The 26,985-nt window shown below is 37.7% G+C and overlaps 1 protein-coding gene and 2 pseudogenes across 1 annotated transcript; 2 read left to right on the forward strand and 1 right to left on the reverse strand.

Moving 5' to 3' along the window:
• Positions 1 to 14,460: 14,460 nt before the first annotated feature.
• On the reverse strand, positions 14,461 to 18,253 carry LOC120190501 (annotated as a pseudogene).
• A 477-nt stretch (positions 18,254 to 18,730) lies between these two features.
• Positions 18,731 to 21,418, forward strand: LOC120190188 (pentatricopeptide repeat-containing protein At2g13600-like). Its single transcript, XM_039193302.1, has 2 exons — positions 18,731 to 18,854; positions 19,147 to 21,418. Exon 2 carries the CDS (start codon positions 19,186 to 19,188, stop codon positions 20,614 to 20,616), a length of 1,431 nt encoding a protein of 476 aa, XP_039049233.1. The 5' UTR covers positions 18,731 to 18,854; positions 19,147 to 19,185; the 3' UTR covers positions 20,617 to 21,418.
• Positions 21,419 to 22,981: 1,563 nt separating this feature from the next.
• Positions 22,982 to 25,536, forward strand: LOC120190628 (annotated as a pseudogene).
• The last annotated feature ends 1,449 nt before the right edge of the window (positions 25,537 to 26,985 follow it).

Genomic DNA, 26,985 nt, shown 5'->3' on the forward strand with positions numbered 1-26,985 from the left:
TCAAGGGGAAGTCGTGCAAGTAGTAGGTTCTTCGACCTAAATGTGGAGAGCATTGAGGAACCATAATCTCCACCAGAAGAATCACTTCGTGAGCCTGGTGCGGATGGTGCTGAGACTAGACTATTCATTCACCCAGAATCACCGCAATTCAACTCCGATGATGACGATGATGTGGATGAAGTTCCAGCAAATGTGACACAAACTGACCCTCCAGAATTTGCGGATATGCCTCATCTTGGTGACTATGGATATTACTCATCAATAAATAATGATGAGTTATATTTAGGCATGGAGTTTTCAAGCAAAGAAGAAGCGATGATGGCTATAAAAAATTACAATATCTGTAATTTAGTTCAATCGAGAGTCGACCGCTCCACGACAGAAAAATATGTATGCTACTGTGACCGACGCGAAAACAGATGGAATTGGATGGTTCGCGTATCGAAAAGGAAGAGGAAAAACAACATATGGGAACTAACAATATACAACGGTCCTCACACATGTTGTGTTGGAGGGGTCAACCAATATCATCCGAACTTGGACTCTGAAGTAATATGTCAAGTCATCATGCCCATGGTAAAAACAAGCTCTCATATAGCTGTTGTTGTGTTGATTTCAGCTATACAATCGTAGTATGTGTACACTGTCTCCTATAAAAAAGCTTGGTTGGCAAAACAAAATGTCATTGTCAAACTTCATGGCGAATGTGATGCATCTTACAACGAACTTCAGGCTGGTTTAGGCTGGTGCGGAGGTTGAATCCTGGGACAATTGTGGACTTCAAAACCTCCTATGCATACCATAATGATCGAGTTCTCCGTGATCGATGCCAATTCTACCGAGTTTTTTAGACTTACCCACAGTGCGTTAATGCTGTCAAATACTGCAAGCCTATGGTCCAGATCGACGGGACTTTCTTGTATGGAAAATACAAGAAAATTTTATTATTGACAGTTGTCCAAGATGGCAATCGCAACATTATTCCAGTTACTTTTGCTCTTGTCGAAAGAGAAGATACAGATTCTTGTGCTTTTTTCCTCTGAAATTTACGTGCACGTGTTATCACGAGGGAAAACATTTGTGTCATTTCAGATCGCGGAGCTGGGATCAAAGCAGCAATAGAGTCTTTGGGTCCAATGTGGCAACCACCATTTGTCCAACATAAGTATTGTCTCCGACACATTGCTGCGAACTACCATGGACGGTACAAGAAGAATGATGAGCGTCACTTAATTGTGTGCATGGGTAAGTGAAACTGATGTAGTTTGTTTTTTTTCGATCGTTTTAATTTTGCAAAGAAAGCAAGTTAGTAAGTTATACATTTTTTGATCAGGTTACGAACTACTTCCTCGAACGTTTGAATAAATGCTTCAAGATTTGCGGGTGAAGAACGAGGAAGGACGATTACATCAGCCTCATCGATAAGAATGGACGAACACATATGATGGTGGATATCGATATGGACACATGACGACCAACTTGGCAGAGGCAATCAATTCAACTTTAAAGGATGCACGTCACTTACCAGTAACGACTTGGTAAAGAATATATTTTCGTTTGGTGGTGCTTTTTGCGAAGCTCGGGGGACAAGCTCAAACCTGGATGCAAGGCGGTCATGTCTATCACCCTAGATTAGTTGCAGATCTACAGAAAAAAATTTCTACATCAAATGGAATGTCTGTAATAAGCTTCTCTAGAAGGCATAAAATGTTTCGTGTCACAGAGTTGCCGCGATCTCTTCGAGGGGTTGCAGTTGTGTCGTTAAGAGTACATCTAAGGGACATAACATGCGACAACGGGTTTTTTCAAGCTCTTAAGTATCCATGCTCTCATGTGATAGCAGCTTGCTCGCATACACGTCAAGACTATAACCATTTTGTGGATCCCGTATACCTACTATCTGAAGTTTTTAAGGTATACGAATTTGAGTTTCCCCATAGGTAATGACAAAGACCCTGATGAGGTTCAAGATTGGCTTCCGATTGTACCAAATCGGAGCTTATTGAGGGAGCGTGGTCGTCTAAAATCCAATCGAATTCATTACGATATGGATATTCGAGAAAGATCTAGATAAGACAGAAGATGTGGGTATTGTAGAAACCCAAGACACACTAGAAAAACATGTCCACTTCTGTTGCCATCACAATTGATGAGGAAATGATATATTTGTTTATCAAATAATAATTATTGTACTTTAATTTGCATTTACTTCAACTTAATGTCATTCGATAATCGCTGATGAAGATTAAAAAAACGATACAATAATACGAGATTGTACGTTTGCGTTATACGTGATTATAATAAAAGAGATAATAAGTGATAAATTTAAGAAAGTTATCGAACAATTTATTATTTCAAAATAATTTTAAATACAACAAACTTACAATAAGTATTAAATGGTGAAAGATAACCAAATTACAATAACTGATATTAAATGATAATAGACAAAATTAACTGAAATACATTAAAAAAGTCAAACAAATTTAACAAAATAAAGTAAGTATTAAATGAGAAATAATAAAAAATTACAATTAAAAAGTCAAATAAACTAAATACAAATATAATACAAAAACAAAATCTATCGATGCTTGCGACGCGAATGTGTTCCGCAGGGCGGCTGTCGTTCTCAAGGAGGATTTCTTCGATCATTGGTTGTTAATCCCAAATATCCAGCATATGAACCCCAAGTCAGATCTACAAACATAGACCTATAATAGTCTCCAGGAGGGGTAATCTGTGACGGTGGCGGTGGCTGTAACATCCTCCATGCCGGGTTAGTGATTAATTTGCAAAGTTTCAACATTTGGTGATTAAAGTAGAATAATTATATAGTTTAAAAATAATGGTTAAATATGAAATGAATGTAAGGACAAAATGGTCATTTGTAAGGAAAAATTATAAAAAAAATGTTTGGGGTTATATTATAACCCACGTGGGGCTTGTGGAGGAAACAAATGTTTCCAGAATCCCTCTCATTCTTCTTCATTCTTTCTTATCTTCACTCTTCTCTTCTTCCAAACGTGAACCCAAGTTTAAGGTAAGAATTTGAACCTTGGTAGTTTCTTTGATGTTTAGCTTGGAAATTGAAGTTTGGATGTTATATAAGCTAAAGGAAAGCTTATATGACATTAAGACAACAAGATAAATGTTTTAGAGATAGATTTGGAAAATGAGTTTTTAGATGAAATTTTGATATGGATGAGTTTTGAGGTTTTGAATAAGATTTTTGACTTGTCAATAAGCTAACTAAGAAGTATGAGGTGTAGATTCAAATTAGAACATGTTGGAATTTGGGTTAGATTCTTAAATTCTACATGGAGAATTAGATTTCTAAGTTTTAGAAATATTTAATGGATAATAATTAGCAAGTAAGGTAGCAAGTTAGGAAATAAGAAAGAGGATATATGAAGTATTAAGCTGAAAGAGGGTTTTCGGGCATAAAGAGGATTCTGGGCAGAGTGCATCGATGCATATTCATAGTGCATCGATGCATAAAGTTTAAAACCCAGAAATTATTTGAAGGTGTATCGATGCATTGGTAATGCATCGATGCACTCTTTTAAAATAGAAACATCAAATGCAATTAGTGCATCGATGCATAAGTCATGCATCGATGCATCCCAGTAATAATACAACATCGAATGCATTTTATGCACCGATGCATCAGTAGTGCATCGATGCATACCTTCATTAAAGGATGAAATTGGCTTTCTATGAGTTTAAGGAATGATAGTTTAGAATATATTAATTAGTGCATAAGTCATGCATCGATGCATCCCAGTAATAATACAACATCGAATGCATTTTATGCACCGATGCATCAGTAGTGCATCGATGCATACCTTCATTAAAGGATGAAATTGGCTTTTCTATGAGTTTAAGGAATGATAGTTTAGAATATATTAATTAGTATACTGATAAGTATCATTGAATTATTTTGTAGATACTAAGCCTACACGAGTTCGGGAACAATCTACAAGTAGGATCTATCGAGAAAAAGGCAAATAAATATAGGTGAGTGCATATGCATAGCATAATTATAGAAATATACTCAATTCTAGACTTGTAATAAGTCTAGATTTTATATCTTGGTACATGAGCATATTCTGTATTATGAGACATGACATGAGTTCATATAAAATGCATTATATGACATGAATATGTGGGAAAAGTTATGAGCTATGTGAAAAGGTAAGAATTTACATGTCTACGCGATATAGACTACGTGAAATGTAAAAGCCCATGTTATGTAGATGAGAACTATAGGTATAGTTGGCATGCCAAGGGTAGAGGGTCTACGCGGTCCTTCGGGACAATATTCTACGCGGTCTTTCGGGATATATATATATTCTTTGGAACATGTGTGAAGTCTGGTGAGACACATATGTGATCCCTAGCATATGTATATGATTCTTAAGGAATTCTATGTGGTTCTTATGGACATTATTATATGGCACTACGGTGCAATTCTACGCGGCACTTCGGTGCATTTATACGAGCTGTGGTGACAGCATAGTGGCAACCTCACATTACTCAGATACCTTAGGTTCTCAGTATGATATCATGGGCCAATAAACTTATTCATACAAATTCATGAATGCTAAAGTAATATGCTACAGGTATGGATATGATGATGTAGACTAACTGATTAAGTACATGTTTGCATCTCATTTTTCATTATGACATGGTCATTACATTGCTTTGTTATTATTATTACATTGCCTCACTAAGTCGATGACTTAGCGTGTGAGTGTTTCACACGTAGGATCCGAGAAAGTAGACGAGACATGTTAAGCATCTTGACAGCATTACTCCTGCAACCACCAGATCAGAAGCAACTTAATCAGTAGGTCATTTTGTTATGTAAATGGCAGTTGGCATGTAATTAAAGGGTTAAGTTGTGTATGCTCTGAATATTTGGTAAACTTATATTACAATATGATATTATCGTATTTTCTTAATAGTTCAAATTTTGCTATTATTTGTTAAAAGTTGTGTTTTAAAGTCAATGTAGTATCTCTGACTATTCGGGTCGGGTACGGGTTGGGGGTGTTACATTTAATGGTATCAGCTATGGTTTAGCCGATTCTAGGCATGAACCAGAGTCTATAGAGTCTTTAAATGGAATACATGCCAACAAATAGTGAGAACTCTGATCTGGTATAGTATGAGTATGCTGTTTTACTAATAAACATGTGTTTATTCTTATTAGATGTCCGGACATAATAGCTCCCGAAGTGAAGCGGGAGAAGATAGGCATGCTGAAAGCAGTTCACCTGCCCTGGCCAGCAAGGTGAAGAACAGGCATCTCAAGGAGTGCCTGTGCAAGATCAAGATATGTTCTTCAGAACGTTAGACGCTATTTTGACGCGTCTTCAACCTTCTGCTCCACTAACTCAAAGATAAATGTAGCAAAAGAGTTGAGAGGTTTAGGAGCTCCCGAATTTAAGGGAGAGTTGAGGAAGGTCCAGTGTCAGCGGATCTTTGGTTGAATGATTTGAAAATCATGTTAGATGGTCTCCACTGTTTCGAAGTGGAGAAATTAGATGGAGTTGTATCTTTACTGAGGGGTCAGGCGAGGATATGGTGGACGAACGTCACCATGAGAATGTCAACCGACCAGTTGACTTGGTCTTTGTTTTTAGAAGAATTAAAATAAATATTGGAGATCAGTTTATCCGACAAATGAAGCATGAGTTTATGAATTTGAAGCAGATGAGCCGCTCTGTATATGAGTACGAATGAGTTTAATAAGCTGAGCAGGTTTGCAGCTGAGCTTGTGCCTACTGAAAAAGATGCTTGCGAATGGTCGTGGAGGGCTTGCGCCCTAGACTTAAAGAATGTTGATAGTATTAAAACTTGTCCTCATTCCAGGAGGTGATCAATCGTGCAAAAGCTCTTGAAAGGGCTCAGAATGAAAGATTTGGGGACTCAAGAGTTCAGACATCAAAGAGGACGACTACTTCCTCTAGCTCAGTACCAACAAAAGGGGAAGAGACCAACAAAAAGGGGAAGAGACTCGGGATTTCGATCACAAGCTAGATCAGAATCAGTTGTATCGTCTGCTAGGGGGAGTAAGTCAGGCAAGACCTAGACAGACGCAGTCAGTGGAATCTGGTGCTGGGAGATCTACTCCGAGTCAAGGGAGACAGTGTCAGCACTGTGGGAAAAACCATATGGGGCTTGTCGTATGGCTGCTGGGACTTGTTTCGATGCGGAGATGCCGGAATTTATCCGGGATTGTCCATTGATTGTTGGTGAGCCTACACCATCTGGAAGAGTTGGTTCTTCCTCACAAAGAGGAGAGAAGAGGCAGAGGAAGGAACCCGTCTGAATTCTCTGCTCAACCTGAAGTTCGATCTACTGCTCGGGTATACAATCTAAAGACAAGTGAAGACCGTGATGACCTTGATATTATAGCAGGTACTTTTCAGTTGTATAATAAATTAGTATTGGTGCTGATTGATCCGGGTTCTAATTATTCTTATATTACAAGTAAGTTAGTAAAGGAGTTGAGGATTCCTATAGAAGCTACGAGTAATGTGATGATAGTAACTAATCCGTTAGGCATAGTACTCAGGTGGACAAAGTCTGTAAGGGGTGCCCATAAAGGTTTAGGGAATTGAATTCCGGTTAATCTGATGGAATTACCCTTTGACGAGTTTGAAGTAATTCTGGGAATGGATTGGTTGTTTCATTATTATGGGAATGTCGACTGTAGATTGAAAAATGTAACCCTAAAGAGTCCAAAAGGAATAGAAGTTAATGTGATCAGTGAAATGTGTAATCCTTTAGCAAATGTAATATCAGTGATGTCTGCCAAGAAATTATTGCTACAAGGATGTCAGGGTTTTCTTGCAATGTGATTGATTCAAGAGCTCAAGAGAAAAGGTTAGAGGAGATTCCAATAGTTCGAGAGTTCCCTGATGTTTTTCTGCTGAACTGCCAGGATTACCTCCGGATAGAGAGGTAGAATTTCAAATTGAATTAATGCAGGAAACCGCTCCAATTGCAATGGCACCTTATCGGATGGCTCCGAAGGAATTGCAAGAGTAAAGAATCAATTGCGAGAATTATTAGAAAATGATTTATTGACCAAGTGTGTCACTTTGGGGAGCTCCGGTGTTATTTGTTAAGAAGAAGGATGGATCAATAGTCTTGATTTATCGACAGCTTAATAAGGTGACCATCAAGAACAAGTATCCCCTTCGCGCATTGATGACTTGTTTGATCAACTAAAAGGAGATTCGGTATTTTCGAAGATCGATCTACGTTCGGGTTATCATCAATTGAAGATCCAGGGAGAAGATATTCCGAAGACGGCTTTCAGAACGAGATAGGTCATTATGAATTCATCGTAATGCCATTCGGAGTAACGAATGCACCTGTTGCTTTCATGGATCTCATGAACAGGATTTTTCAGCCTATCTGGACCAGTTGTTGTTGTCTTTATTGTGACATACTGGTTTATCGAAGTCCATTGAAGAGCACAGCACACATCTGAGGCTAGTGTTGCATTCTCAGGGATAAAAATCTCTATGCGAAATGTCCAAATGTAAATTTTGGTTAAAGGAAGTAATTTTCTTGGGGCATGTGATCTCGGCAGTTGGATTAGAGTAGACCCTCAGAAGGTTAAAGCTATAATGGATTGGGAAGTTCCTAAGAATGTGTATGAAGTTCGGAGTTTCTTGGACTTGCCGGTTACTATCGAAGATTCGTTAAGAATTTTTCGATGATTGTGCTGCCTCTAACAAAGCTAATGAGAAAGAACGTACCATTTGTTTGGACTTCTGAATGTCAAGAAAGCTTCGAAGCTTTAAAGAGAATTCTGACGGAAACTCGATATTGGTTCAACCGGAATCTGGCAAGAATTTGTAGTATACAGTGACGCATCCCATAACGGGTTGGGGTGTGTATTAATGCAAGAAGGAAAGGTGGTAGCGTATGCATCGAGACAGTTGAAACACATGAAAGGAATTACCCCACTCATGATTTAGAAATGGCTGCTGTAGTATTCGCTCTCAGGATTGGCGTCATATCTTTATGGGGAGCGTTGTTACTTATATAGGATCATAAGAGCCTGAAGTATTGATGACTCAAAAGAATTGAATTTGAGGCAAGTAGATGGTAGAGTTCTTAAAGGATTATGATGTGATAATTGACTATCATCACAGAAAGGCTAATGTGGTAGCAGATGCTCTGAGTAAGAAGACGTTTGCAGCTTTACGAGCTATGGATGCAAGATTATCTTTAACGGGAGACGGTGGTCTTTGTGCAGAATTAACCCTTAAACCAGCATGGTTGGAACGAATAGGATAATTGCAAGGTAAAGATGAAATGTGTTTGAAAAGAATTGAACAAGTAAAGAACAAAGAGATTAAAGACTTTGAGATTAAGTCAGATGGAAATCTATATTGTAAAGGAAGAATTGTAATACCCGACAATGACGACTTGAAGAAAGAAATATTAACAGAGGCTCATTGCAGTCCGTAACGATGCACCCGGGTGGAACCAAGATGTATATGGATTTGAAGAATCGATTTTGGTGGTCAGGGATGAAACGAAGCATCCCGAATTTGTGTCTAAGTGTTTGATATGTCAACAAGTCAAAGCCGAGCATCAAGTTCCATCAGGATTATTGCAACCGCTTTCATTCCTCAATGGAAATGGGGAAAATGTTACGATGGATTTTGTTTCGGGGTTACCCTTGACCCGAACAAAAAGAGAATCAATATGGGTAATTGTTGATCGATTAACTAAGTCAGCGCATTTTCTTCCGGTTAGAACGGATTTCTCTATGGAAAAGTATGCAGAGCTGTATGTTAGAGAAGTTATTAGATTGCATGGAGTACCTGTTTCCATAGTCTCTGATCGAGACCCTCGATTCACTTCTAGATTCTAGAAATCTTTGCATGGAGCGTTGGGGACTCGTTTAAACTTTAGTACGGCTTTTCATCCTCAGACTGATGAGCAATCAGAGAGAACTATTCAGATATTGGAAGATATGTTGAGAGCATGCGTAATGGAATTTAAAGGATCATGGGAAAAGTATTTACCGCTGGCAGAGTTCGCTTACAACAATAGTTATCAGTTAGTATAAAGATGTCCCATATGAAGCATTATATGGAAGAAAATGTCGTACTCCATTAAATTGGTATGAACTCAAAGACCGAAGTGTTCTTGGTCCGGATTTAATTCAAGATGTAGAACAGAAAGTTCGAGAAATTCAGCATAACCTCAAAGTGGCCTCTGATCGGCAAAAGTCCTATTCTGATCTTAAAAGGAAAGAAATTGAATTTCAAGTTGGAGATAAGTGTTTTTAAAAGTGTCCCATGGAAGAAGGTGTTGAGATTTGGTCGAAAAGGAAAATTGGGTCCTCGGTTTATTGGACCATATGAGATTGTAAAGAGAGTAGGACCTGTAGCATATCAGCTAGCTTTACCACCTGAGATGGAAAAGATACATGATGTCTTTCACGTTTCAATGCTTCGAAGATATAGATTTGATCCCTCTCATATCGTGACACCAGAAGAGATTGAGGTTGACCTGACTTGACTATGAAGAACCGATTCAAATTTTAGCTCATGGGTAAGCAATTGAGGAATAAGACTATTCCATTGGTTAAAGTTTATGGAAGAATCACAAAGTGAGGAAGCAACATGGGAGCGTGAGGAGGATATGAGGAATCAGTATCCCCATCTCTTTTCTTATTGAAAATTCGAGGACGAATTTTCTTAAGGGAGGGAGATTTGTAACATCCTCCATGTCGGGTTAGTGATTAATTTACAAAGTTTCAACATTTGGTGATTAAAGTAGAATAATATAGTTTAAAAATAATGGTTAGTAAATATGAAATGAATGTAAAGACAAAATGGTCATTTGTAAGGAAAAAATTATAAAAAAATGTTATGGGGTATATTATAACCCACGTGGGGCTTGTGGAGGAAACAAATGTTTCCAGAATCCTCTCATTCTTCTTCCTTCTTTCTTATCTTCACTCTTCTCTTCTTCCAAACGTGAAGACCCAAGTTTAAGGTAAGAATTTGAACCTTGGTAGTTTCTTTGATGTTTAGCTGGAAATGAAGTTTGGATGTTATATAAGCTAAAGGAAAGCTTATATGACATTAAGACAACAAGATAAATGTTTTAGAGATAGATTTGGAAAATGAGTTTTTAGATGAAATTTGATATGGATGAGTTTTTTAAGTTTGAATAAGATTTTTGACTTGTCAATAAGCTAACTAAGAAGTATGAGGTGTTAGAATTCAAATTAGAACATGTTGGAATTTGGGTTAGATTCTTAAATTCTACATGGAGAATTAGATTTATAAGTTTTAGAAATATTTAATGGATAATAATTAGCTTAAGTAAGAGTATGCAAGTTAGGAAATAAGAAAGAGGATGATATATGAAGTATTAAGCTGAAAAGAGTGGATTTTCGGGCATAAAAGAGGATTCTGGGCAGAGTGCATCGATGCATATTCATAGTGCATCGATGCATAAAGTTTAAAACCCAGAAATTATTTGAAGTTGTATCGATGCATTGGTAATGCATCGATGCACTCTTTTAAAATAGAAACATCGAATGCAATTAGTGCATCGATGCATAAGTCATGCATCGATGCATCCCAGTAATAATACAACATCGAATGCATTTTATGCACCGATGCATCAGTAGTGCATCGATGCATACCTTCATTAAAGGATGAAATTGGCTTTTCTATGAGTCTAAGGAATGATAGTTTAGAATATATTAATTAGTATACTAATAAGTATCATTGAATTATTATGTAGATACTGAGCCTACACGAGTTCGGGAACAATCTACAAGTAGGATCGATCAAGGAAAAGGCAAAGAAATATAAGTGAGTGCATATGCATAGCATAATTATAGAAATATACTCAATTCTAGACTTGTGATAAGTCTAGATTTTATATCTTGGTACATGAGCATATTCGTATTATGAGACATGACATGAGTTCATATAAAATGCATTATATGACATGAATATGTGGGAAAAGTTATGAGCTATGTGAAAAGGTAAGAATTTACATGTCTACGCGATATAGACTACGTGAAATGTAAAAGCCCATGTTATGTAGATGAGAACTATAGGTATAGTTGGCATGCCAAGGGTAGAGGGTCTACGCGGTCCTTCGGGACAATATTCTACGCGGTCTTTCGGGATATATATATATTCTTTGGAACATGTGTGAAGTCTGGTGAGACACATATGTGATCCTTAGCATATGTATATGATTCTTAAGGAATTCTATGTGGTCCTTATGAACATTATATGGCACTACGGTGCAATTCTACGCGGCACTTCGGGCATTTATACGAGCTGTGGTGACAGCATAGTGCACAACCTCACATTACTCAGATACATTAGGTTCTCAGTATGATATCATGGGCCAATAAACTTATTCATACAAAATCATGAATGCTAAAGTAATATGCTTACAGGTATGGATATTGATGATGTAGACTACATTGATTAAGTACATGTTTGCATCTCATTTCATATCATTATGACATGGTCATTACATTGCTTTGTTATTATTATTACATTGCCTCACTAAGTCGATGACTTAGCGTGTGAGTGTTTCACACGTAGGATCCAAGAAAGTAGACGAGACATGTTAAGCAGCTTGACAGCATTACTCCTGCAACCACCAGATCAGAAGCAACTTAATCAGTAGGTCATTTTGTTATGTAAATGGCAGTTGGCATGTAATTAAGGGTTAAGTTGTTATGCTCTGAATATTTGGTAAACTTATATTACAATATGTATATTATCGTATTTCTTAATATAAGTTCAAATATTTTGCTATTATTGTTAAAAGTTGTGTTTTAAAGTCAATGTAGTATCTCTGACTCATATCCGGATCGGGTACGGGTTGGGGGTGTTACAGCGGCGAGGTCATAAAAGCAGGTGAAGACGGCGACATCTGGTAATGGAAAGGCGGTGGCGGCATCATATATGGTTGCAGTATGTAAGTCGCTGGATACGGTGGCTGCTGTGAAGGTCCTGCTGGTGCAGCTGAGAATGAACCGGAAGCACCTGCTCTCCGTCTACGAGTCGGGGGACGATGGTATTGTGTCGGTGCATGTCTCTATCGACGTCGCGGAAAGATCTGCCCTCGTGAATCCTCGGAAAGCAGAAACGGTTTCCTGTTACTGTTGAACCACTCGTAATAACCGTCAGCAACCATCAAGAGGTCAAGTAAAATTGGCTCTCTATGGGGAAACGTTGATGCCTCACCAGCCAATCTGTATCTGTCTTGCCGCGTCTATCTGTGCTATGCAACTCATCCATATTGCGAGGTGCTTCCGGAATTGGTTGAAAAAAACCAAATTGCTGGAGCACGCGATCAGTGGAGTGCCACTCGACGGTCGCATAACAGATCAAGGGGACCGTCGCCATCCAAACATCTGATGGGCTCCTCAACTCAGATGGAATCACCCCTCACATCATCAGTAGAATATGTCACACATTCAAACTAAAACAAATATATATATAATTTTTATCAAAATAATAATCTAATTATATAACTATAATCTAAAATCGATTTTTAAACATTAAAATTTATACATGTGTGCCAACCTTCTGATCGATTAACACCCTAATTTTTTCTAAATCATCAAGTAGCTCCTGATGATTTTTCCTATCAGTAGACCACCTATTCAAGAAAAATAATTTCTTATTCACTGTATAAATTTATTAATATACAAAATCAGTTTTATAATTACCTTAGGAGTAGCGGAAATACGAATGTGTTCTTGACAACGGGACATAAAAAGGACAATCGATACCATGTCCAAAACTGCAGCAGCAGGAGACATCCGCCGATAGTATTACGCCTGTAGTCAATAGCTCGACACATCTCCCTGTACAAGCAAGCCAAAACTACTGAGCCCCAACTGAGTGATCCGGTCAGATGAAAGTCGCCAAGATGTTGCAACCACATACAGTGAACTTGGTTGCGCGATTTGTTTGGCATCAGCAACCATCCTATCAGCTATAGTATGCATGCCCATGCATACTGTTTAACTCCATCGTCAGACGCATCCTCGCTCAACTCCCGAAAATTGGCATCTAACCAATTTAACGGTATCCGTCCACCGTTAAAATTTTCTGAGACACGTCTTATACTAATCCGACACAAAGTAGTCCAAGAATCGGAAGCTATCCCTGATATCACACCTTCATCCACTGGAAGCCCCAGATGCATATAAACATCCTCAAGCGTGATCGTGCACTCTCTGCACGTAAGATGGAATGTGTGGGTCTCCGAACTCCATCGCTTTACTAAGGCAGAAATAAGGTATGGTTCTATCTTACAATGACCCTGATATCTACCTAGGTGACCGAATCCAGCCTCTATTAAATACGACATTACACGAGTAGATATAACTAACTTAAGGTTCATAATAAAAGGATCTAATATACGGTCTGTCTCCTAAAATATAAATAATTACACAAATTAATTTTTAAACTAATAATCATGCATTAAATAAATTAATTAATTAATTAATTAAAACGTTACAATGTTACCGTATCAGCAAAGTGTCGAAATATACGATTTCCATCCAACCAAAGTAAACCGCCTTACATTTTATATCTGCAAAAAAATTAATTAAATAAAATATTAAACAATTAAAATAATTAAATAAATTACTAAAAAATACTAAATATAATAAAATATACCTTAATAAGAGAATATAAGAGTATTTGAGAGAAGTTGATAGGATTTGGTGTGATAAAAGTGATTGAGAATGGGGTATTTATAGGTAGGGATAGGTGTGAACGGGCGGGGGTAGGATGGTAATTAAGGGTATAGCGTGTCGCAGGGGCCGCGCCTTTCTGACGCATGTCAGAATCACAGGTAAGGCGCGGCCCTTCGGCACGCTATACCCTTAATTACCATCCTACCCCCGCCATACTCACGTGTAATCTATGTCAGCATAAGACGCGTCGCAAGGGGGCGTCTTACCCACGTGGCACCAAATCAACGTATAGCGCGCTGCAGAAGGCTCGCATTACTACAAAGAGTGTTAGATCGAAAAATATAATCTGACCGGTGTTAGATCGATAAATATACCGATCAACGGTATTTTTTTTTTTTTTTGGAAAAACGCCCAGGATTGAGGAAATAAAAGAGAAATGCAGGTTTCAAATAAATGAACTTTCAATCGTTTTTTATCTAACGAATTATCGGTCTATTTCTATCTATTTCAAGTCATTTCTACTCATTTAACATTCAACGACCCTTAAAAAGGTGATTGTGATAGAAATATATGATCATTGAAATCTCAAGTGCAAGAGGCATTGATTTAGCTTTAGATCTCCTATATGTAATGGAGCAACATCACCAGTCATAATCTGTGTAATATATATGAAATACTCTATTCTATTATTAGACATCAAATGAAACTTACAAGTTTAGAATTTGGATGAAGAGAAAAAATCTGTATCCATCAGCAGTCATCAGTGAACCCCTTTTATCCAAGAAATAGCATCGAAAAATAGGGGTAAAACTGTTACAATTTACAAGTGGGCAATAGCTACAGTTTAGAACTCTACCAAAGGATCGATCGGGATGATAATGATCAAGCCGTGGGGCTTACCTCCTACGAGCACTATGTCAATCAACGCAAGCTTTTTTATCATGAACCTAACACGATGGTGGCTGAAGTTGCTTCAGCCGTCGTACTACTTGCTTCATCGTAGGTCTAGTTGAGAGAGAATCAACTGTACACACGACTGCCAAGTGCAGAACTTCTACCATTCATTTTGGGAACCTGCATCCCATAAACCTGCGGTAAAGAACTCCTTGGCTTGGCCTTGTCGCAAGAGCATGCAGGACCATTGAACGATGTTGAAACCGTTTCCGTAATGAGAGAACGAGGGATCTAAAGCTTCTTATCAGAGAGTAACTCAAGGAGCACCACCCCATAACTATATACATCGGCCTTATCAGAAACACGGCAAGTCATCGCTATTCGGGAGCAACATACCCGAATGTTCCAGCAACACAGTGGTAGCATGCGTTTCTGAAGTTCCCAAAAGTCTGGCCAAACCAAAGTCAGATAAATAAGCATTGTAATCATCGTCCAACAAGATATTGCTCGGCTTGACATCACGATGGAGGATTCGTGGAACACATTGATCGTGTAGGTAGGCAAGAGCACGGGCTATATCCAAAGCAATCTTGTGGAGTACCCTCCAATCCACAGCTCTGGTGGACCTCTCCTGAATAAACTTTTCCAAGTTACGCCTGGCAAATAATTGTATACAAGGAATGTCTCCGTTTCACTGGCATGGTAACCAATTAAGTGACAAGATTCGGGTGGCGCAACCTCCCAAGGATTTTAATTTCAGCATCAAACTGTTGAAAGCCTTGCAACCGCCCTATTGCAAGCCGCTTTATTGCCACTAAAACTCCAGGAGAGATCTCAGCTTTATAAGTTGACCCAAAGCCTCCATTCCCAATACAGTTGCTAGCATTGAAATTCCCAGTGGCCTGCACGACAATGTCAAATGTCAAAGGGACCTCAATCTCGGTGAAAATAGTCACTTCTTTTTGGTGGTGCTGATTTTGGATCTTGAATTCCATTTCCTCGTAAATACGAACAAAATAACAAGAGCCAGAAGAACAGAAACAATGACGGAAGCAGATGTTATTGACGCTATCTCAATGGAACGGAAACCATTATTTCTATTCTTTCGAGTTACAGGTTCCGGTGGAGATGCATCATAATTTTGTGAATCCCACTCTGCTTGGTCTGAAGATGGAATTAAGGAGTATGAACGGCAAGGCTGGAGAAGAGGGTTTCCGAGAAGACTGCTGCATTTCATCAAATTATTGCTCAATGGCAGTGGCCCGGACAAGTTATTGAAGGACACGTTGAAAGAAGAGAGCATAGCCGCATTTGCTAAACCAGAGGGAATTCGCCCTGAGAGTTTGTTGTTGTTGAGCAGAAGAACAGTCAGGTTTCTCAAGTTAGCCAGACTTTCAGGAATTTCACCAGAAAGAGAATTGACGACAGCTCCAGCTTTTCTAAGATTGCAACTGCCCGAGTGTGGAAGGAATAGATCCAGTCAGATTGTTACCGGCCAAAGAAAGAAACCTGAGATCCTTCATCTGACTGAAACTGCTTGGAATCAGGCCTTGTAACAGGTTCCAGCTCAAATTAAGAGAAACAAGTGAAACCAAGTCTCCAATGCTCGGGGGAACCGACTCAGTTATTTGATTCGTAGACACATCCAGAAACTTGAGAGATTTGCAAAGTTTACCGATTTCATCAGGAATCCGACCAGACACTCTGTTGTAGCTAACATTTACAAACAGTGCATCCAATCCATTGCAGTTCTCAAACAAATTTCCAGGAAATGGTCCACTGAGAATGTTTTCACCGGCATAAAATGCATAAGAAATGTGTTTGTTCAATCTCTGTGGCGCAATCGGCATTGACAAGACACTCCCAGAGAAGTTGTTAGCTCTGAAGTTGTAAAACACAGCAGGACCACCCTCTCTGCCAAGAAATCCGCTAGATGTTCCGGCATGAACTTTACTAGCCAGAAATGATAAATACGCGGAAGATGGGTTGAAGGGTTCAGAGGAATATGAATCTGAGGTAAGAACATCAGGGCATCCCTGGTTGTAGAATCTTGGGATATAACCCGACAAGGAATTTTCACTGACATCGAAGACACTCATACAAGGAACTGCAAGTTTCTCAACAAGCTCTCCAGTAAGGCGCTTATTTGAGCTTAAGTCAAGGTACCTCATCTTCTTGCAGAGAGTAAGACCAATTGAAATTTTCCCGGAAAAAAAATTCTGTGCCAAATTTACCATCTCCAAGCTATCACAAGAACCCCAATCACTCGGTAAGTTGCCCTCCAGCGTTGCTCTGGGAGCCCATAATATCCTCAGCTTTGAAAGCTTTGTAATTTCATCTGGAATCCCACCTTGATAAAAATTAAAATCATCGTTTACATAGTTTGCATCCCCTTTAATCATGGCAAGGTTATCATACGGACTCAACATATTTGAAAGCACAAGCACAGTCAAAGCAGAACAATTCCCGAGCTCAACAGGTATCGGACCACTCAAACTATTCCTTGAAACATCCAACACTTCCAGATTCTGAAGCTGACCAATTTCGCCTGGAATACCTTCCTCAAACATATTGGTATATAACAACAACGACCTCAACCGACTACACTTCCCCAAACTAGCAGGAATCGATCCAACAAAGTAGTTCCCCGACAAATCCAAATGCTCAAGCCTACAATCTTCACCAATATCAGCCGGCAATGACCCCCCCAACCATGTAAACGACAAATAAACACCTCTAAACCTTCCGAGAAATGCAGGAGCGGTTCCATTCACAAGAGTACCAGCCAAGTTCAACATTTCCACTCGCTTCAAACTCGAAAGCCAACCAGGTATCTCTCCACTAATATTATTAAATCCCAAATTAAGAACTCTCAAATTCTTTAACCCAGAAATGCTAACAGGTAATTTGCCAGATAACAAACTGTTCTCCAAATCAAGCACTTCCAATTTCTCCAAGCCCCAAATTCCAGAAGGAATTTCACCGTGAAATCTATGGAAAGGAAGTGATAAAACCCTAAGTTCACTCAATTTTCCAATGGAAGGCGACAGGTTTCCAAAAAAACTCCATTTACTTTCCCCACAGTTCCTTCTAATGCCAAAACCATAAAGTGGAAATGAACTGTAATCAGAACAAGAAAATGAAGAAGAACCAGCTGAATTGTTGAGATTGTTACCTTTTGGCCCATTCCCAAAACCAGTTATGTTAAGAGACAAAACCTTGGAGTTTTTGTCACATGTAACACCAGACCATGAACAGTGATGGGAATTCTCAGACCAAGTGGATAAAAGCCCCGAAGGATCTGAGACAGACTCCTTAAACTCGAGAAGAACATCGTTGTCTGAAGAATCATCACTGAAAACGACACAGCTTAGTACACAGAAGACTAAGAAAAATGGCTGCCACTCGAGAGCTAAAGCTGAAAAGCAACCCATCTTTCTATATGAACTTTTCAAAGGATACTCCAAAGAGAAAACCTTAAAAGGAGCTTCTTTTTTAGGGGTTTTCAACAAGAGTTTGATGATATAAATCTGGGTATTTTTACTTCTGGTTTGGGTTCTTTAAAACCCTAACCCTATTTTTTCGGGTTGTTTGGGGGGAGAGAGAATTCCGCAATGAATGACTCCTGCTTTCGTCTTTCTCTGTTTTTTAGAAGTTTCTTTTGTTTATATCATGGGAAAACTATAGAAAGGGTACAAAACTTTTGTTATTTACGTAAATATTCCTACTTTTAACTACATTTTCAAATCAGTACTAATCTATTGCATCAATCTATAAGGTTTCTAATTTCCGTGCCCACACCTTGGATCTGGACTTCAAATTAGAATATTGAAAAATGATTAAGGACACAATATAGTTTTATCTTTTTGTTAATAAATAAAGTTAATTTGCAATAAAGAATCAATAAAGTTTACTTCAGTACAAAGTTATAATTATAATTATTGGAATCAATAAAAAGAAAAGAGGACTGTAAAGGGAATATACCAGTAACTTAAGGTCACATATGTAAATTAGACATCTTCAAAAACCTAAAATTTGTGTTTAAACAACATATCTTCTTTCTCAACATTTTGAACTCATTTCACCAAAAAGAAAAACACTATATTTAATGGAGAAAAAGTTTTTCAACAATGGGTTTCATCAACTCTATAAACCGTAAGCTTTGCCCATTTAAGCTTATCTTTAATCTGTGAATGCACTTTTAAAAAATCTTCATGAATTTCAGAAGGTAGAACAAACTCCCAACCACAAAAAAGAGAACAACAATGAAAGGTTTGGGTCTTGATTATTTTTTCACATTTCTCATCTCAAAAGCCATCAAAAGCAAGAACTTGAGCCTAGGCTTGCTTTTACATTCACAGTTCATCAAAAAGGCTCTGACTCTTAGACCCTTTATAACCAACCATCTTATAGCCATGTACTCAAAATTCAAAGAAACAAAAAGTGCCCAAAGGGCTTTTGATGAACTTCTGGTGAAAAACAGCCATTCTTGGAACATTCTTATTTCTGGGTTTATCCAACGTGGCCACTTTGATAGGGCTTGCAAGTTGCTCGATCAAATGCCAAGGAGAAACCTTGTTAGTTATAATTCACTGATTTCTGGGTTTTCCCAGCACGGGTTTTACAAGGAATCGGTACTCGTTTTCCAAAAAACACTGAAGGAATGTATGGTTATTGATAGTTGTACGGCTGTTGGTATTGTTGGTGCTTGCGCTAGATTAGGTGCTCTAAGATTTTTATGTCAAGTTCATAGCTTTACGGTTGTTTTTGGTTTGGATATGAATTTGATTGTTTACAATGCTTTGATTGATGCTTATGGGAAATGTGGGGAAGTGGATACTGCGTATAGGATTTTCAATCAAATGAGTGAAAGGGATGTGGTTTCATGGGCTTCTATGGTGGTTGCTTATGCTAAAGCCTCAAGATTGGAGGATGCTTTTCGTGTATTTAAGGAAACACCGATTAAGAATACACTATCGTGGACTGGTTTAATCACTGGTTTTGCTCAAAATAGTTGTGGAAAGGAGGCGTTGGATCTTTTTCGGCAGATGTTGGATGAAGGGGTGCAGCCTAATGCTTACACATTTGTTGCTGTTTTAAGTGCTTGTGCAGATTTAGCACTTATTGAGAAAGGTAAACAGATCCATGCGCACATAGTTAGAGTTGGCAGCAGAGGTGATTTTTTGAACCTGTTTGTATTTAATGCTTTAATTGACATGTACTGCAAGTACGGAGACATGAACTCAGCTAAATTACTGTTTGAGAGGATACATGAGAAGGATATTGTTTCATGGAACTCATTAATAACCGGGTTTGCTCAAAACGGGCATGGAGAGGACTCACTTATTGTGTTCAGAATGATGATAGAGGCAAATGTAAGGCCAAATCACGTAACATTTCTCAGGGCATTATCTGCTTGTTGTCATGCAGGTCTAATCTCTGAAGGAATGAAGATTTTGGACTTGATGGAAAAGGATTTCGGTGTGACCCCTAGGTCTGATCATTATGCAATCTTGATTGATTTGCTTGGAAAGAAAAACAAGCTTAAGGAGGCCATGAATATGATTAAGAGAACTCTTAATGGAACGAATTGTGTTGGCATATGGGGTTCGCTTTTAGGTGCTTGTCGGATCCATGATAACTTAGGTCTTGCTAGGCAGGCAGCGGAGGCTCTGTTTGAACTGGAACCAAAAAATGCTGCCAGATATATAATGTTATCAAATGTCTATGCGGCAGCTAGAAGATGGGATGATTCCCGAGCAGTGAAAAGGCTCATGGAGGAGAGAGGTCTAAGAAAAGAAGCTGCTTATAGTTGGATTGAGGTGAGGAATGTACGACATGAGTTTGTGGTGAAAGATGAGGGCCATTCTCAGATTGAAAAGATATATGAATTGATCATCATGCTAGTAGATCATATGAAGGATGTTGGATACGAACCTCTGAGAGATGATACTTTGTTTCCTGATGAAGATGAAATTATTTGCTGCTAACTGCCTTCGAGCTACCCATTGCATCCTTGACACCTTTCTTCTTTATGCAAATCCCAAAATTTGGTTTGGGGGATGCCTCGTATAGAGATTCTGCAACTGATCGTGAAGCCCTTGCTAAGAATCAGCTCGAGATTTATTTGTCATTTTACTATCTTCTGCTATCAGAAGCCTGTATAATCTGGTAATGTTGAGTTCTAGCCATTCTATTTGCACTTTGGTTCAAGGCACAGAAAGCAGTATGAAATCGTCTGCTTTTAGCATCGGATTCACACATTATTTTTTTTCTTGATATGACATTCATTGAATGGCTGTGATGTCATTCACGAGTAATTTCGTGTCATAATATGACCCATAAATAGGGGTTTGAGCTCATTATTAACAACAGATTAGCTACAATTTGAGTAGACTGTTGTTCAGTTATTGCAGCATCAACCTTTTTCAATGTGGTTGGTCTCTACATAGAACAAAAGGAAGAAAAAATAGGCAGTGGGGAGTGGTAAGTTCGCCATCTGTGGAACCAACATGGAGTTTACTGATTTGTTGTTGACAATTAAAAATCTTGTCTTAATAAATTTGACCTGAAATTGTCTGAATAAACTTTAAAAACTTATACAGAAAGCACATTGTTCAAATTGATAACCAGAATTCAAAGAATATGACTTCCATTACAAGTGAGATGGGTCATATATACTATGTTGCCGATGATGTCATCACTTCCATTGTTTGCAGGTAATTTCTTATCGAATTACACTCTTACATCATTTCTTCAAGCAAGTCCGGCATGCGGATCTGAGAATTTTAATCCCGTGGGTAACGGGCATCGCAATGCCATATGGTAAATATTTCTTCCAAATGCTTATTTGCATTTCAAGTCTATCACCACAAATCTTCCTTAGTTACGTGGTATATGCTCGTTTAAGCAGTTCCAATTCTTTGTGTAACAATTGTAAATGTCATCAATTCTCAATAACCTGTGACTCGGAAGTGTAGTATGAATAGGAAGCATTCGAAACTCTTAAAAACTTCACCTTGTTACCGTTTCTTTCATTTCGGTCTTCGGGTATCTTTACTCGGTTTATTTTTCATCAGATTTGTGCAACCAGGAGGAGAATGGCAGAACAGAAACCCATGTTCTACTAGAACCTGGACAAGAAGAGAAGTTTGTCTCCAAAGAAGAGTTGGAAGCTAAGTTAAAGGGGTGGCTCATAAATTGTCCCGGTAAGACCCTTCCACCGGACCTTGCAATATCTGTGACCATCAATGATGCTGTTTCTTAGGAAGGTCCGACTGTGAACTCGAAATAGATGGAGATTTTGGTTCGATTCAGTGTTATGAAGTTCGATCGGAATGAGATGAGCTATCACAAGTCTTGACAGTTGCAACTATGTAAATTACTACTTTCATTCTTTGCGGTGGAAGAATTTTATACCCGTCTTGAAGCATTTGCTTAAGCTTTTTTCATGAATTTGCCATGGTAGAATATAATGTTCATACAATCATTTTTAAGAGATGATATCTGATGAACTATGTTTGGTTGAGTGAAAAAAAAAATTAAACTTTCCACTTTATCGAACAAATTCGTGTTGCTATGGGCTATAATTTAGGGTGTAAATGAATATAATGTTCGACGAATTATTTATGATTTATTTGTATAATGTTCATTTATTAAATTAAATAAAGGAGTGAACAAAAAATTTATGTTCATTTAATAGACGAATATGGATAAATTTTTTATGTTCGTTTATTTATTTTTGAAAGTGTTCGTATTTGGTTTGTTTAACGTTTACCAACATATTCATTAGTTTATTTTAATCCTTTTATTTCCGAGTCAAAGGAAAATGATGAAATTTCAGTTTAGTCTCTATTTTCTCCAATATTTAAAATATAAAAAAGAAAAAGAGAACCGAATAAATAAGCTTATAAATGAGTCACTTAATGAGCTTTCAAGGTAGCTTGTTCGTAAAAATTAACAAGTCAAAACATAACTTAATTCGTGTTCGTTCATTTATTAAATAAACATAAAATTTTATTTCTATTTATTTATTTAACTTAATAAACGAACGTTTTCCAAATGGTTCACAGAAAAAAAAACCTTTGGTGATTAATTTATCAAAGAAAAAAATTAAGGGTATAATTGAAAAAAGGCAAACTTTAAAGGTCTTTTCAACATCATACCAATTTCTTACGCGTGGACAAAACTAGTCAAAGCCACAAACGTGGAAATGTTGCAATCTCCCACAAATAGATGCAAAAAGCTGCTAAGTAAAACTGCAATTCCCTTCTTTGAAAGCCTACCCAAATCTCCCAGTTTTCAGGTTAGTCTCTTCCCTTGTACTTTCCGTACATTCAAATGACTTTATTCTCTTTCGTCTTGTCCTGCTACAGAAAGAGCTTTCTTTCTTCTTTTGATGGCTTCATCATGTATCTCCAGCTTCTTTGTGTTTGAATTTGTGTTTTGTTGTGATTTGGGTCTCTAAAATCTGGGTTTCTTGTATGATTGCTTGTTTTGATCTTTTTCATGTTGATTACTTTCTTTTAAGTTTCCATTTTTTTATCAATTTCTAGATTGAATTAGCTGGAACTTCTGAATAGCATTGGATTTTTCAAGCAGATAGTAGTTTAGAACTGCTTTTACGAAGTAATTTTGGGGTTTCATCTCATTGTTTCTGAATCAGTGTCAGTTTAGGGTTTCTTTGTTTTTGAACTTCCATGGGGGATTATGAATCAGTGGCTCCACAATTAGAAGGGGAGGAAAATTTGATTGCTGCTGCAGAGCATATAGTGAGAGCATTGGGATCGAATAAGAATCTCACGAAAGATGTGAAGAAGATATTAGCAGATCTCGGTAGTCAGTTATCGAATATGGCTATGATTGAGGATGAAGTTGTTGAGGGTGTGGAATCTGGGATTGAAGAACGGTTGAGTGTTGTCGAGGAAAAGATTATGAGTTGGGAGACTGACGAGCCCATGATTTTTGATTCGGGTCCCAATGAAGCTTCTGAGTATCTGAATGCCACCAAAGAAGCTCAGAAATTGATCGAAGAATTGGAGAGTCGGTGCTTGACCGGAGAAGACGAGAAAGAGTTGTTGCGTAGGGCTCATGATGTTCTTCAGTTGGCGATGCAGAGGCTTGAGGAAGAGTTTAAGTACTTGCTTGTTCAGCATAGGCAACCATTTGAGCCGAGCACATGTCGTTTAGGTCGAGTGAGGATGATAGTGTCGATGTGGGTCACTGGTTTCATTCGGGGATGACTCTTTTGAGGAGTCAGCACGCAGATATAGCATCGGCCGAACATCAGAGGACTGTATCATTGACTTGGTTCATCCTGATGTGATTCACGATCTTAAATGCATTGCCAATTCGATGTTCATGTCAAACTACGATCATGAGTGTCGACAGGCATATGTCATTGTTCGAAAGGATGCATTGGATGAGTGTCTTTTGGATCTTGAAATCGAGAAATTGAGCATTGAAGATGTGCTGAAGATGGAGTGGGGTACCTTGAATTCGAAAATCAAGAGATGGGTTCGAGCTATGAAGGTATTTGTCCGGCCAAATCTTGCCAGCGAGAAATGGCTCTGTGACCAGATCTTTTTGGAGCTCGGATCGGCTGGTTCAGTTTGTTTTGTTGAGGCTGCAAAGGCTCCAATGCTGCAGCTTCTGAACTTTGCTGAGGCCATCTCTATCAGCTCTCATCAACCGGAAAAGCTAGTTCGATTTTTAGACGTGTATGAGGTGCTTGCAGATTCTTCTTCCGGACATTGATGCATTGTTTTGGGTGAAGCTGGTTCGTGCATTAGAATCGAGTACTATGAGGTTTTGAAGAGATTGGCTGACTCCGTAAGGGCAACGTTTCTCGAATTCAAGAATGCTGTCGCATCGAACACATCGGCAAACCCTTTTGCAGGAGGGGGAAATCACCCCCTGACCAGATATGTTATGAATTACATAAGGCTTCTTGTAGACTATAAAGATGCCCTAAATTTACTCTTCAAGAATGAGGACGGAGAAGTGGCAAGGTCACCCTCCCCGGACTCAAGTCATGCTACGGAGGACGAATGTACGAGTAATGACTCTTCCGGTGGTCTTTCTCCAATGGCATTACATTTGCAATCACTCACTTCAATCCTAGAAGCCAACCTCTACGAGAAATCCAAATTATATAGGGATGCTTCACTGCAGCACTTCTTTTTGATGAACAACATCCATTACATGGTTCAAAAGGTTAAAAATTCGGAAGTCCAGTCTATATTGGGAGACAAGTGGATCCGAAAGCACAACTGGAAATTCCAGCAACACGCGATGGACTATGAGAGAGCAACCTGGAGTACTATTCTCCGTACTGAAAGACGAGAGCAATTCCAGCAACAGCTCGATCTCGAGGACTTCTCAAGGAGAGATGAGGAGCTTTTATGTTGCTTCGAAGACGTGTATAAAACACAGACGGCATGGGTTATCCCGGACCTTCATCTCCGAGAAGATTTACGGATTTCAACATCCCTGAAAGTGATCCAGGCATATCGGACATTTGTCGGAAGACAAATGCAGCACATTGGTGAGAAGCACATCAGGTACAATGCTGAAGATCTGCAGGATTACTTGTTGGATCTCTTTGAGGGATCTCAAAAATCATTGCATAATCCTCATAGGAGGTGAAAACCAATGTTACTCAGACTCGGGTGTCGGTGTCAGACAAGGATATGATCAGAAAACATGTTACTCGGATTAGGGTGTGATTATCAGATGCGGAGGTCTTTGGAGGTCATATTTCCATACTCGTGTGTCGGACAATGATACTTTAAGAAAAAACGAAGAATCGGAGCATCGTAGGTGAAATCTACGATATCAAGTAGTTATATGTATACACGTTTGTAATCTTTTATGTATGATTCATGGACATTTGTATTGTACTTTTAGCTCTCTCTTTTTTATGAATAAACAGGGAGCTCAAACTAGTCTTTGTATCTCCGATTTTATAGGGGTAAGGGGTTTTTTTTTCTTTGAAAATTCAAATTATGTCGGATTAGGTCGGATCGGAATATAATAGTAATTAATACAAATTATCTATTATATATTTAAGAATAATTACGTTGATATTCTTCTATATATATTTTCAATTAGAACCCTATCTTAGCTAATAGAAGTGAAAATTATATCTATCTATATATATTTATGTTAGTGGGGTGCATGTTTTACCTTAAAATTAAGTCCGGTGATTTTTTTACCTTAAGATTCAGTCAGATTTAAAGTTGAATGGAACCTCTTTAAATTTAGGTCAACTTGAATGACAATGAAAAAAATATAATACTCACATATCAAATTTAAATCGATTAAAAATTTAATCTAACTCGACGCATATCTATCCCAACGTATGAAAGAGAGTTGACTATCCCAACTTGTTAATTTAACATTTGGTCACGTAGCAATGGTACTCATGACAGAAATGACTTGAACTAGACAGCACTGAATTTGGACTAGGATTCATTTCCGTGTGCTTTTATGACAGATATTCATAACTCTTTTCTGTTTGAATAATTGAACCATTTTTTTATTCTCAAGATAATATCTTAATTATTGATTCTGGTGGTTCATGCATGTGTTATGAAATTATTATTATTTTTATCAAAGATATATTCAATAAGACGTACAATATCAAATTATAAGGCTCTTTAATTTCTTTTTAATGCGACATTAATATATTATATTATTCTTATAGACAACTCAAGTTCATTTTTGAAGTAAGAGATGTGACCAGAACTGGATTAAAACAGGTGGGTGAAGGTAGTCCTCATTGGAAATTTTAAATTATTATATATTTTAAATATTCTGTTTACATTTTCAATTGAAAATATGTTTTCGGTTTCTAAAATTTATAAATTTGCCATTAGCATAAGATACATAGTAATATAAAATTTTAATAAATTGTTTTATGTAGAATAGTCAAGATGTCGTAAGAGGCATTTCCCATGGTAGGTTCATTGGGTCACATACATCTGAAAAGCCCAACTATTTTTTAATGGAGTTAAATTTAAATAAATTTAATTTATGTATATTTATAGATTAAACTATTCAAATAAATTTAAATAAATTTAATTTATGTATATTTATAGATTAAACTATTCAAATTCGAATTATTTAAGGAAGACATTGGAGTTTAAACCATACTAAATATTTTCTCATTTTATTTTATTTATAACGAAAGAAACTCTACGTCTAAAGGGGAAGTCATTAGCTTTTTTAGGTGTCAAAATTGATAATAAATTTTTATGGGAGTCAAAGTGTAATTTTGTCATTATATTAATTTATAACTCTATAATTTTAAAATTAAATCATAATTTTATCATTTTAAGAGGATATTTTATCATTTT

This window comes from Hibiscus syriacus, unplaced genomic scaffold (genome assembly GCF_006381635.1).
Source record: "Hibiscus syriacus cultivar Baekdansim isolate YM2019G1 unplaced genomic scaffold, ASM638163v2 tig00116962_pilon, whole genome shotgun sequence".
NCBI lineage: Eukaryota > Viridiplantae > Streptophyta > Magnoliopsida > Malvales > Malvaceae > Hibiscus > Hibiscus syriacus.

Coding starts and splice junctions, on each gene's coding strand:
- LOC120190188 (XM_039193302.1), top strand. CDS start 19,186: ATGCCAAGGAGAAACCTTGTTAGTTATAATTCACTGATTTCTGGGTTT.